Genomic DNA, 13,731 nt, shown 5'->3' with positions numbered 1-13,731 from the left:
CTGTCTCTCTCTGTCTCTCTCTGTCTGTCTCTCTCTCTCTCTCTCTCTCTCTCTCTCTCTCTCTCTCTCTCTCTCTCTCTCTCTCTCAGCGACAGAACGAGTTTAGCATATTTGTACAGCAAATTACAGAACAAATAAATTAAGCACAGGAATCCTAGCACCCCTCCCTCCCTATTCTAGGCCTTGTCCTTGTCGTAATAGACAAACATCCTGCAACAAATAGTTGACCTACGAGGTCACAGTCCATTCGCAACACGTTGTGAGCTTGTACTGCAGATTATATTTAGAGCAAAGAGATTTGATGTGGATGGAAAAAGAGTTGGAAGGATAGATTCCTGGTGGACCCTGGTTAACAAAGTAAGTAAGCCTTGCCGAGCCATGAGGCCCATAGGGGCAGGAGCCTATCTCCTGTTTCTGTAGCGTGAGGCAGCTTGATGTACAAGTACACCCCCTGGACATGACGCTATAGTATGTCACAGGGACTTAACCCCAATCCAACCCTTGATGCTGAGTGTCAGACCAAAATGGGCACTGGGTCCCATTTTGGTCCCAGTCTTTGGTATGACCCGACGGTCACAGTCTCAGGACGGACACTCTAACCACAAGGCCACTGAGCTGGTGGTTAACCAACATGTATATTATTTAGGCTTTAAACTTTTAAGTGGTTAAAAAGATGGAGGACATGGAGGATGGAAGTGGGAACAAAGGAGACTCCTTAGACATGCTCTCACACAAAAAATGCTCATAGGGCAAATGTTCAATATTTTTGCTGTGCGTGCGTGCGTGCGTGCGTGCGTGCGTGCGTGCGTGCACACGTGCTCTTCTAGTTCTAACCCTTGCATCTTTGTGCTACAGGTGTTCGGGATCATATTCACGATATGCCAGGGGAAGATCATCGACCGCTTTGGCACTCTGGAAGGAAACATCTTCCTCTGTGTTTTCCTCCTCATCGGAACAATAATGACAGGTAGAGAGACTTCTGTTATGATAATCAGCACCAGCGGCCATGACAATGCACTAAAAGATCCGAGGTGTTGTAGGCCACTTGCATTGGGCTCAATTTCCCAGAAGCCCTAGCAGCCCAGCGCATGGGTTGATTTCCGGTTTCGTCATCAGAACATGATGGCCTCGTCACCAGGTCCGCGGCAAAGCCAGAGTTTCTTTTTAATTATTAAAATACGGTGAATTAAACGCAATTAAACAAATGTCGGGTATAGCGTATTAAGCAGAGTTGATCGTTTGATTAAACAATTAGCGGCCGTCAAACTGTTAAATGCTCCTCACTCATGTTTTTTATTAATTTAGCACTGTGGTCATACATCCTACAGAGAAATGGTGCTTTCCACCTCAAAACGAGCACGCTGTCTTTATTCCAACCACATGAACCACATGAACCGTACCATCCCCGTTCTCCCTATGCCGGTCAACAAAGTGTATTGGGTTTAAGTTGTTAAAGGTTGACCATCCCCGTTCTCCCTATGCCGGTCAACAAAGTGTATTGGGTTTAAGTTGTTAAAGGTTGACCATCCCCGTTCTCCCTATGCCGGTCAACAAAGTGTATTGGGTTTAAGTTGTTAAAGGTTGACCATCTCTGTTCTCCCTATGCCGCTCAACAGAGTGTAATGGGTTTAAGTTGTTAAAGGTTGACCATCCATAGTTTTCCCTATGCCGCTCAACAGAGTGTAATGGGTTTAAGTTGTTAAAGGTTGACCATCCATAGTTCTCCCTATGCCGGTCAACAGAGTGTAATGGGTTTAAGTTGTTAAAGGTTGACCATCCATAGTTCTCCCTATGCCGCTCAACAGAGTGTAATGGGTTTAAGTTGTTAAAGGTTGACCATCCCTGTTCTCCCTATGCCGGTCAACAGAGTGTAATGGGTTTAAGTTGTTAAAGGTTGACCATCCCTGTTCTCCCTATGCCAGTCAACAGAGTGTAATGGGTTTAAGTTGTTAAAGGTTGACCATCCCTGTTCTCCCTATGCCGGTCAACAGAGTGTAATGGGTTTAAGTTGTTAAAGGTTGACCATCCCTGTTCTCCCTATGCCGCTCAACAGAGTGTAATGGGTTTAAGTTGTTAAAGGTTGACCATCTCTGTTCTCCCTATGCCGGTCAACAGAGTGTAATGGGTTTAAGTTGTTAAAGGTTGACCATCCATAGTTCTCCCTATGCCGGTCAACAGAGTGTAATGGGTTTAAGTTGTTAAAGGTTGACCATCCCTGTTCTCCCTATGCCAGTCAACAGAGTGTAATGGGTTTAAGTTGTTAAAGGTTGACCATCCCTGTTCTCCCTATGCCGGTCAACAGAGTGTAATGGGTTTAAGTTGTTAAAGGTTGACCATCCCTGTTCTCCCTATGCCGCTCAACAGAGTGTAATGGGTTTAAGTTGTTAAAGGTTGACCATCTCTGTTCTCCCTATGCCGGTCAACAGAGTGTAATGGGTTTAAGTTGTTAAAGGTTGACCATCCATAGTTCTCCCTATGCCGGTCAACAGAGTGTAATGGGTTTAAGTTGTTAAAGGTTGACCATCCATAGTTTTCCCTATGCCGGTCAACAGAGTGTAATGGGTTTAAGTTGTTAAAGGTTGACCATCCCCGTTCTCCCTATGCCGGTCAACAGAGTGTAATGGGTTTAAGTTGTTAAAGGTTGACCATCCCCGTTCTCCCTATGCCGGTCAACAAAGTGTATTGGGTTTAAGTTGTTAAAGGTTGACCATCCATAGTTCTCCCTATGCCGGTCAACAGAGTGTAATGGGTTTAAGTTGTTAAAGGTTGACCATCCATAGTTTTCCCTATGCCGGTCAACAGAGTGTAATGGGTTTAAGTTGTTAAAGGTTGACCATCTCTGTTCTCCCTATGCCGGTCAACAGAGTGTAATGGGTTTAAGTTGTTAAAGGTTGACCATCCATAGTTTTCCCTATGCCGGTCAACAGAGTGTAATGGGTTTAAGTTGTTAAAGGTTGACCATCTCTGTTCTCCCTATGCCGGTCAACAGAGTGTAATGGGTTTAAGTTGTTAAAGGTTGACCATCCATAGTTTCCCCTATGCCGGTCAACAGAGTGTAATGGGTTTAAGTTGTTAAAGGTTGACCATCTCTGTTCTCCCTATGCCGGTCAACAAAGTGTAATGGGTTTAAGTTGTTAAAGGTTGACCATCCATAGTTCTTCACCGCTACAGAGAACAGTCTGTCGCGGCGGTCACACTTCATGCTTCACTTGGCAGCTCATCTAATAGAAGTTTTAAAATGCCACTTAGGTCTAGTCTAGTGCACGGTGCATTGAGGAGATCATATGGTAATATGTAACTACTTATAGCTACTGAAGGCCATGAGCAGCTACTGTATAATTTACACAATGGAGACAGGATTCCCCCCCCCCCCCCCACTGAGACGCTTCTGTAATGAGGTGTTCTGGCCAAAGGTCATCTGCCAGCAGGCCAAAGGTCATCTGCCAGCAGAACACTGTTTCTCAAATAGAGGAAAAAGAGGAACTAACCAGGTGCTCGACGGAGATAGCAAAATGTGATAATGATAAAAAAGGTGCTCACACACACGGATCAAACACGGGATCAGGACATAGATAAAAAGAGAAGGATCCGGGGCGCACAAAGTTAAAAAATGAGGAACGCCTTTTATTAAATTAAAAAGGCAACTGCCAACATGTCTCGACCTAACAGGTCTTCATCAGGGCCCTGGGGGGGGGGGTGGTGCAGGACAAGTGAGACTTCAAGGCAGCAACGGGCTGAGGCTATGAAGCAATATAGCACTAACGAGCAACGCATAAGGGATCTCTTAAAGGCAATGGGACGTGGACTGGTGATTGGTCTAATTGTGTAACGCCCAAACCACACCTACGCATAATATAACGGGTAACGGAGGGATTTAGACAGGTAACCAAAATACCAACTTCAGTGGGGGAACACCCTTTTCCCACTCCTAAAACCCCAAATAGTGGCTTTAGAAAGATGAGACAGAGATGGAGCCCATAGGGTTTAAGACAACAACAACAGCAGCAGCATGCTCTTTTGAGGTCTCACTGTGGGAAGCATAAGTTCTTGGAAAGCATAATTTCTAACTGGACAACAAATAGTACTAGTGTTTACTGTTGCAGACCAATTACTCCCCCCTTCCCACCCCCCACCCCGCCCCCATGTTGAGAACAGGTGCAGTAGATCAGGGACATGAGGCCAAAAGCATGTCTTTTTTTGAACCCGTTTTGACCTGAGATCAGATTCTAAAAATGTCTTCTACATCCTGACAGTTTTCTGAAAAAGCTGTGTTTCTATGTCAGTCGTTCTTCGACTTTTCAAAAATAGCAGACCTACAAGCTCGTAGCGTGCCACTCGGTGGTGCGCTATGAGCTTGTAGATCTGCTATTTTTCAATAGCTAAAGCATAACATAATGCTAACACCAAAAGGGGTTCCCGCACAAAATGGATTAAAAGATTTGTTTTTGGCTTTTTGCCTTTATTGATAGTTATTAGTGAAGACAGACAGGACAACGTGGGAGGGAGAGAGAAGGGGAGAGACATGCAGCAAAGGTCGTCATGAACGGGACTCGAACACGCGACACGCTGTCAGGCCAGAGCCTATTATGTGGCAGCATGCGCCTGGACCGCTAGGCCAGCGGGCGCCAGAGAGAAGCATTTCTGGGGGTCCCCCCAGCCCAAAAACGTTGAGAACCCCCTGCAGTAGATGACATAGCCCACGTTTAATTTGGGAATTTATTCAGCTTTCGTACACCGTATGAGGCTGTGTGTTTAACCAATTCTGGGTGGCCGGGAACCCCTTTTGGTGTTTTAAGGATTATGTTATTCTTTAGCTATTGAAAAATAGCAGATCTACAAGCTCATAGCACGGCACCGAGTGGCGCGCTACGAGCTTGTAGCTCTGCTATTTTTGAAAAATCGTGAAAATGTGGCACAAATCTTTGAACGTATATTCTTTCGGAGCGAACGTTTTTTTAACTCAACTCTTTGCTTCTGAGGGGTTCCTGGAATAACATATTTTCAGATGGGGCTCGGTGGTCAAAATAAGTTTACATATAATTTTTGGGTTCCTTGACATGAAATATGGAGCACCACTGACATAGAAACATAGGTATTTCAGAAAACTGTCAGGATTTAGAATACATTTTTTTTTAATTTCGACCTCAGGCCTAACTGGGTTAAGTCACGTTGTTAAGTCACGTTTTCACCTCGACCTTGAGTTGTGAAATGCATGAAGGGATGAAGTGAAACTGCTGAATGATAGAAACTAAGACACTAAAGGCAGACAGGAACATTCAGCGGTTAAATGAACAGTGAGTTCCCTTCAGTCACTACTATGTAACTAATGTTCCCCAAATGCAGGTAGATGTTCATTCATTGTTCATTTTAACCCATTTAGACGATTCTACAAATGTCTTCTAAATCCTGACGGTTTTCTGAAAAACCCCATGTTTCTAATGTCAGTGGTTCTCAAACTATTTCATGTCAAGGACCCCCAAGATTATTATGTAATTGGCCGCCGAGCCCCATCTGAGAATATGTTGTTCCAGGGACCCCCCCCCCAGAAGCAAAGATTTGAGTTAAAAACGTTGGCTCTGAAAGAATATATATTCAATGATTTGCACTACATTTTCACGACTTTTTAAAAATAGCAGACCTACAAGCTCGTAGCGCGCAACTCGGTGGCGCGCTATGAGCTTGTAGATCTGCTATTTTTCAATAGCTAAAGTATAACATAATGCTTAAAACACCAAAAGGGGTTCCCGCCCAAAATGGGTTAAGACACTAAAGGCAGACAGGAATATTCAGCGGTTAAATGAACATTGTGTTCACTTCAGTCACTACTGTGTAACTAATGTTCCCCAAATTCATTGTTCATTTAACATTATGCCCAGTTTGAAAGTCAACTGCCAGGCAGTTTGTTATTTTAGCATGTCTGGCATGTAATGCCACACAATACTTTCCGTAGATGGCCAGACATTTGACATTCAATGGATTATTGTTAGGAAAATAAATTGGTTTGTTAATTGTTATTGATTGATTGAAGTATTTATTAACAGTTTACAGTAGTACATTTCAAGCACAACTCAATACAAAAAACTGTTAACTGTGAGTGGACGACCCAATAAAGCACTAGACTTGTTTACAAGAGGGTCCACCTTGTTCAATTCATCATAACATTTAGAGACATATACAAATATACACTTCTATATAGCCAAAATGCCTCTGGTGTCTGAGAGCCACCTGGTGGCCACTCACATTATTTGACTTGTTTCAATTCAAATGTGACTTACTGAGCCCCACTGTTACATCCCTACATTGCCATTAGCAGGATTACATCGAAATTAAATCAAAAGGTATGTATCTCACTAGTAAAGATACTGAAGAAGTATCCTGCTGTACTATTAAATTACAATAAAATAGACATTTCAAATATATTTTGATGGTGAGCAGTCCAGTGTTGTTTTTGACAGCAAATTTTGATTTTAGTTTTAGTCATATAGTCTCTTCAATAGTTTTCATTTAGTTTCGGTCACATTTTTAGTCACCTGGAATGTTTTAGTGTTAGTCTAGTTTTAGTCGACTAAATATCATAAGATTTTAGACAAAAATGTATTTTGGTGGGCCTTGATTCCGTCGTAATGACTGTTTTTACACTTGCTGAAAATAGCCGATCTACAAGCTCACAACGCGTCACAGCGCGACACGTTGTGAGCTTTTGATCTGTTATTTTCAGCATGCAACCAAGTGTAAAATGACTTATACTGGATCTCTTGTCCACTAGTCCCTTCCAAACATTTTAGTCTAGTTTTTATTTGTTGACAAAATTGTCAGTATATTTAGTCTTAGTTTTAGTCATCATGGCTTAGTTTTCATTTAGTTTCCATTTAGTTTTCGTTGGTGAAAAAGGTAGTCGACGAACATTTTCCGTCTTAGTTTTAGTCGACGAAATCAACACTGGAGCAGTCTCACATAATATTTATACTGTTCTCTGTTGTGCTGTATTATTAAATGTTGTTTTTTGTGGCTTTCGCCTTTATTTTATATTTTTTATGGAGGGACAGACAGTAGGCTGACAGGAAATGGGGAGAGAGATGGGGGGAAGACATGCCGTAAAGGCCGTCGGGATCGGGAGTCGAACCCGCGGCACACTGCCAGACTGGATTACCAGCCACGGTGCCTGGACCACTGAGCCATGGCCCAGGCCTGTGCTGTATGATTATGTCGTGTAATTAAATTGCCTTTATTTCCTGCAGGCTTCATCAAGTCGGACCTGCGGAGACAGAAGGCCAACCTGGCCACGGCAGCAGTAAGTGACACAGGGAGACAACACAGGGCGCCACCTTGTGGTTGTTATGGGGGGTATTTATGCCAGTGGGTGTTTTAAGATGCTATAATGATAGTGATTTTTGTTACCAAAAATAGCTGATCTACAAAGCTCACATTAGTGTCGTGCTGCAAGCTTGTGAGCTTGTAGATCGGCTATGTATTGCGTGCGACACTAAAGTATACTATTACTACGTAAATAAATCTGGCATAAATTATACTTTGTCGCTTGCCCTTTTCGACATCTCTCACAATTACGTGTTTTAAACTGAAAAAAAGTGTAATTTTTGTCAAGCGAAAAGCATCAACTGACAGTATAAATTTGCCTTAATGATACTTAAAACATTTGTAAAGAGTTAAGGTTACCTATGCTGAGCATTCAGGTTTCACCTTGCAGCATAACACATTTTACAAATCACACAATTATATGAAGTTGACATTTTAGTTCATATATTTCATTTGAAATGAATGAATTATCCTGGTTGACTAAGTGAGTATGTGTGACCCAGTGTATTGGACAGGTGCATGCATGTGTGTGTGTGTGTGTGTGTGTGTGTGTGTGTTGGACAGGTGCATGCATGTGTGTGTGTGTGTGTTGGACAGGTGCATGCATGTGTGTGTGTGTGTGTGTGTGTTGGACAGGTGCATGCATGTGTGTGTGTGTGTGTGTGTGTGTGTGTGTGTGTGTGTGTGTGTGTGTGTGTGTGTGTGTGTGTGTGTGTGTGTGTGTGTGTGTGTGTGTGTGTGTGTGTGTGTGTGTGTGTGTGTGTGTGTGTGTGTGTGTTGGACAGGTGCATGCATGGTAAACGTATCTGTCTGTCATGTTGTTTGCATGAAGGACATGTGGCTAAAATATTACATGTGGAACATTTTGCTGTTCCAAAAATAACCTTGTGTGCTACATGCAGGGCATGCAACACGTGTAAATTCACGTGGCTAGATTCACCTTTTTGAATCAGAAATAGATCACCCACCCATGTAGTTTGTGAAGATCCAATGACGAATGTGTCTCGTTTGTTTTGAGGTGTACTCCTCGAGTGAGAGAGTGATGAATGCCTTGCTCAAAACAAAAGGGTGATGCATGCCTATTCAGAGCTAAAGAGTGCTGCATGCTCCTCAAGGAGAAAAGAGTGATCCATGATGTCTTGCCTACTGAAAGCTAAAGACTGATGCTTGCTACTCAAAGCGAAGTGTTTCTAGAGGGTTCTGGTGGTATGTCCTCTCTGAATAGAAGCCCTGGAGCCTGAAAATAAGTTTTTTTTTTTTTAAATGAATAGTAAATTAATAATATATATTTTTTAAATAGCAGACCTACAAGCTCGTAGCGTGGCCCTCGCTGCCACACTATGAGCTTGTAGATCTGCTTTTTTTCAATAGCTAGTATAAGTATAACATAATGCTTAAAACACCAAAAGGGGTTCCTGTCCTGAATGTGCATACGTTCTTTTTTTAATGCTCTCTGCTACAACTGTAAAATATTCATTTGACACATTTTTATGTATTATAAATAAAGAACGTTAATTTAGCAGGCATCACTTTTATGAATCTTATGGGGTTCAACAACTGTCTATACTGTGTCATACTGACACAATAGCCAGCAGACTTCTACCCAGAGACGACATACCTCTGAACCCCCCTAAATCAGGGGTTCTCAACCCGTGGGTCGCGACCCCTCGGGGGGTCGCCAAATTATTTTAGGGGGTCCCCAAATTATTTTCAAAAAAAAAAAAAAAAATATTTTTAAATTTTATTTTCACTTTTTTTCAAAAATAGCAGACCTACAAGCTCGTAGCGCGCCACTCGGTGGCGCGCTATGAGCTTGTAGATCTGCTATTTTTCAATAGCTAAATTATAACATAATGCTTAAAACACCAAAAGGGGTTCCCGCCCAAAATGGTTTAAGGTTATTGTAGCAGTCCATTTATATTGGGGGTCGGGAGGGGGCGGGGCGGGGGTCCCGAGACATTGCCAAAGCATTTCCGGGGGTCCCCGGCCAAAAACGTTGAGAACCCCTGCCCTAAATGACCCGTCTCTCTCCTGCTCTTACATCCCTCTCACCTCGTTCACCCCAGAGTGTAGAGTAGGAGAGTACTAGCCACACGCTTTGATCTCGCCGCAAAGCGGGTGCCTATTATAGTTCCAAACATTGCTCCTATGGCTGGAACTATATCCCATTGAGATAGAATGCGCACTTCCGCATTCCATTGTTACAATGGATGGGAGTCAAGGCTAGTGTCGCCACTCTCTTACTAGATTACTCTGGTTCACGTCCCCTAACCAGTTGACAACATGCCTGTACATGGCTTGTCTTGTTTGTCCTCGGCAGCCTGTCCATTATGTCAATACTAGTACTAACTATATCTAATATAGTATCTGTCATTGGGTTTTACAACCATATTATTGGGACTGCTTCACGTTGGTGTTTGGGAGCAGAGAGCCAGCCTACCGTTGTACTCTTTGTCAAAGCTCTAGTTCTGTCAGGGGGATGTTCTGTACGTCTTAAAAGAAAGCTTGAGGCTTCCATTCGTTGTTAATCTCAGTTGTAGCGTTTTAGTGCATGAGCAGTTCTGGGTAAAGGAGCTTCATGTCTGAAGGACAGCATTGAAATATGAATCACACTTGCATAGATGTATAGATATTTATTTATTGAATAGCATGTTGGGATTGCATGCTCAAGGTAACTTCATCCCACATCACTGTAAACTCAAGCCATCTGTTACCCCTTAAACCAGTAGTGACCAGTAGCTGTTGTTTTAGGCTGAAAGGCAGATGTTGGATCAGGACTATGGAGCCACGGTCTTAATCGCCGGACCGACTCCTCCTCCTCAAGTTTGATCAATTAACCCCTTCAAAAAAAAAAGTCCCCAAATCATAGCTCGACAAGCTGACGGGCACAGGTAGGAGCACCCACAATTACCACACCCTGTCTTGATTATCAACACATGATCAGCACTTTACACCCTGTCTTAAGTTGTCCTTTCAAACGGGAAGCGAGGAACGCAGGCGTTGTTGCCTGGATCAACGAGAGGTCTGCCTCCAGGTCTGGATCAACGAGAGGTCTGCCTCCAGGTCTGGATCAACGAGAGGTCTGCCTCCAGGTCTGCTCAAGAGGGGCGCGACAACGCAAGCGTAAAAAAAAAAAGCTAAACACTATCCAGGTCTGGTGAGTCGCGGGCATGTGCACGTAACAAGCACGCACGCAACAAATTCACGGGACCGTGCTCACGTAAATACGCTTGTGTTGTCGCACCGTGACTGCTCCCCAGTGTTCAAAACGCAGGTCTCATTGAAAAGGAACTATAGGCGCGTTATATCGCTTCACGTTTGAAAGGCTCTTTCATGATCAACACTCCACAACACCCTGATCATCTCTGTGCATGTTTTCTGTTAATTACTTGATATTTCCTCTCATATTCCATGTTTTACCTTATATATTCTATTCATACTGTATCTAGGATATGTGTGTAAACTGTAAACAATGTTAAAAGGTGTGTTTTAACCTTGTGGGTATTTTTTTTTAGCTGTTTGCAGTGTTGCAAGAGTTACTCCTACTGTGCAAATAACACCCCATTAAGGATAAATAAATTGAAAGAAAGCAATAGCAAAAGAAGGTTTAGACTGCATTTCTGTTGTGTAGCAATGTTTTGTGGAGTAGTTTGTAGTGTACTACTCCAAGCATCAGCCTTCATGGGTATCATCATTACAGTATATTATTATATCATCATTATATGACGATATAATATTAATCATATTCGACCATTCGGTATGGCTGTTTCCTATATTCGGTATTTGGTTTCGGCCAAGAATTTCCCATTTGGTGCATCCATAATCTCACACACACACACACAAATTTAACATCTTTATTTGCATTCACATTTTACAAGACATTCTTGAACACAAACAATAGTGGATGCGCAAACTTGAAAAACTCTACAACAAGTGCTTCAGGATACCGATCACGGGTACAGAAAGCATCGCCTTCTCCATATATGGCGACTGCCAATTATTGCAGACACTGAACAGAATTTTGCCGATGCCTGATCAGCTCTCGGCTTATTGGGCATGCCTGCAATCTGCAGGCCCCTCACGACTGATTTATGGACATTACCGAGGCTTCCAAATATGAACACAAGTAGTTTACATCTGTAGCCAAGCTGTATAATAGCATCCTTAAGACGCTGGTACTTCAACATTTTTCTATGTCATTAATATACCTTAGAGCTGTTGTGTGGAAATAATAAAAAAGTCCCCCCATTCTGTGTTTCCTAGAACTGTAATTATGAAAAAAATGGTGAAATCAAGATGTGTTTCACCATGTTAATGATTTTTTTCAGACCTCTAGTTCTAGGAAACACAGAATGGGGGGACTCTTTTATTATTTCCACACAACAGCTCTAAGGTATATTAATGACATAGTAAAATGTCTAAAATGAGTGGTATTCCCCTTTAAGCACCTTGGTAAGGAATGCCTCTTCCAGACTGTGGTCAAATGTACATGCCACTTCCAAAATGTTCCCTTTACTCTACTGTCCTCGTCAACAACAACAATATCTGGTGTATTAGCTGAGACATCTGAAAAGGCATCATTTTCATTATTGTGCATGAACATGGCAGTTGAAACACGTGAGTGCTTATACATTTTGGCAGATGATGAAACATGTGAACTTATGTCCTTAGCTAATCGGTCAACAATTCTGTCGTGCCTAGCAGCAATGTACATCACACACACACACTCCCAGTGTTTTTAACACATTCTCTGCCAGTGTTTTTAACTTTTTACTGTTTGTACTAGGTTCTGTTAAGTTTTCAGGAGTTGTAGCCTATTTGAATGCATTTTTAATACCAAACTCAGACATCTTTTAAAAAATGATAATAATAATAACAACAATCACCCAGCAAAGTATTTTGTGTTTTGTAATGCCAATTAACATATTTGTGTTTTCATTAACAGTGGCCTTCAGATTATCAGGATGGTAACATACCAGCACCCTCAATCCTCAAAGATGGTAACATACCAGCACCCTCAATCCTCAAAGAAGCCAAGTTATAGGCAAGGACGCAGACATCCATACTGTACAATACAGGACGTGTACATCCATACTGTACAATACAGGACGTGTACATCCATACTGTACAATACAGGACGTGTACATCCATACTGTACAATACAGGACGTGTACATCCATACTGTACAATACAGGACGTGTACATCCATACTGTACAATACAGGACGTGTACATCCATACTGTACAATACAGGACGTGTACATCCATACTGTACAATACATACACACTAATGAACAAAAAAACTATCAAAATCACCAAAAGATTGCCTTTCCTGTACAATGTGAAGCTGAGGGAGAGACTGTTGGGACGTGTTTACAGCCAATCAGGGACGTGCACACATAGACATCAAAGAGGGGCTTCAACCCCTGCCCCTTTTACCCGTCTGTAAAACAACTGCCCTCTCCAGACCACGAAAGCAGCATTTACTACATGGTGAAAGAGATGCAAATGCCACTCCTCTCTTTTCCATGCCATGCCGGAAGCAGCATTCAGGAGAATTCCTTTTTTCCCCGAAGTCTCCTGAACTTCACGCAACATTTTGCGCTGAACAAATTTGTTTCGAAATCCATGTCAAACTACCTCCCCCTGGCCAGCAGGGGCGCCTGATGGAGGGGAAAGGAACTGGTCGGAATAACGTGTTCCTTCCACGCGCTACGTCCGGCCCGGGGAAACTCTCCCCTGTCAGGTGAAAAGAAGCAGCTTTGGACTCCTCATGCATAGAAGGAAGCATGAGGTCAGTCCGCTGCCCCCCCCCCCCCCCCAGGTTGGCAGAGGAAGTGTAGCGCCCAGGATTACATTCGATAATTGACACTGGGTGAAAAAATGGGTTACAAAATCATGGGATAAAACACAATAAATGAAAAAAATCGTACACCGCATCTCCACTAGCTAAAGAGTGCTGGGTTGCGCCCCGAAAATAGCTGATCTACAAGCTCTCAACGCGTCGCAGCGCAACTCGTTGTGAGCTTGTAGATCAGCTATTTTCACTATTTTTTGTCCAAAAGTGCTCTCTTGACGGGATTTAAGCCCCTGCCTCTAACACTCTCTGCGCGTCCCTGCAGCCAACTCCCCTGCCATAATTTAAGAGTCTGTGTAACTACTAACTACTCTCGCCTAATTGTAGTATCCATGTTTTATTTGTGTTATTTATCAAACGTTTTGATATCGTTTTGCATCTAAAATAATCATGAATTATTGTACTATGAAAGTAAATGCACAATCTTTATATTTTCCTAATGATTTCAATGCTTAAAGGTATTTTATAAAAAAAAGTTATTAGAATTTGAATATTTTTCTTTTTTACTAAAATTCAATCTGTACAACATTTTAAGTTTGTTCGTTGATACTTTTGATAAAG

At 42.4% G+C, this 13,731-nt stretch overlaps 1 protein-coding gene across 1 annotated transcript in view; it reads left to right on the top strand.

Moving 5' to 3' along the window:
• LOC306940556 (choline/ethanolamine transporter flvcr2b-like) overlaps positions 1-12,385 on the top strand; it is a 38,073-nt gene extending 25,688 nt beyond the window's left edge. The window contains exons 6-9 of the mRNA XM_079525652.1: positions 519-633; positions 856-967; positions 7,239-7,291; positions 12,260-12,385. Coding sequence (XP_079381778.1) covers positions 519-633; positions 856-967; positions 7,239-7,291; positions 12,260-12,358 — 379 coding nt within the window. The 3' untranslated portion in view covers positions 12,359-12,385. The remainder of the gene's footprint in view (positions 1-518; positions 634-855; positions 968-7,238; positions 7,292-12,259) is intronic.
• Positions 12,386-13,731: the final 1,346 nt, after the last annotated feature.

This window comes from Electrona antarctica (genome assembly GCF_951216825.1).
Source record: "Electrona antarctica genome assembly, chromosome: 17".
Classification (NCBI taxonomy): Eukaryota; Metazoa; Chordata; class Actinopteri; order Myctophiformes; family Myctophidae; genus Electrona; species Electrona antarctica.
This window is presented reverse-complemented; position numbering and strand designations above follow the sequence as displayed.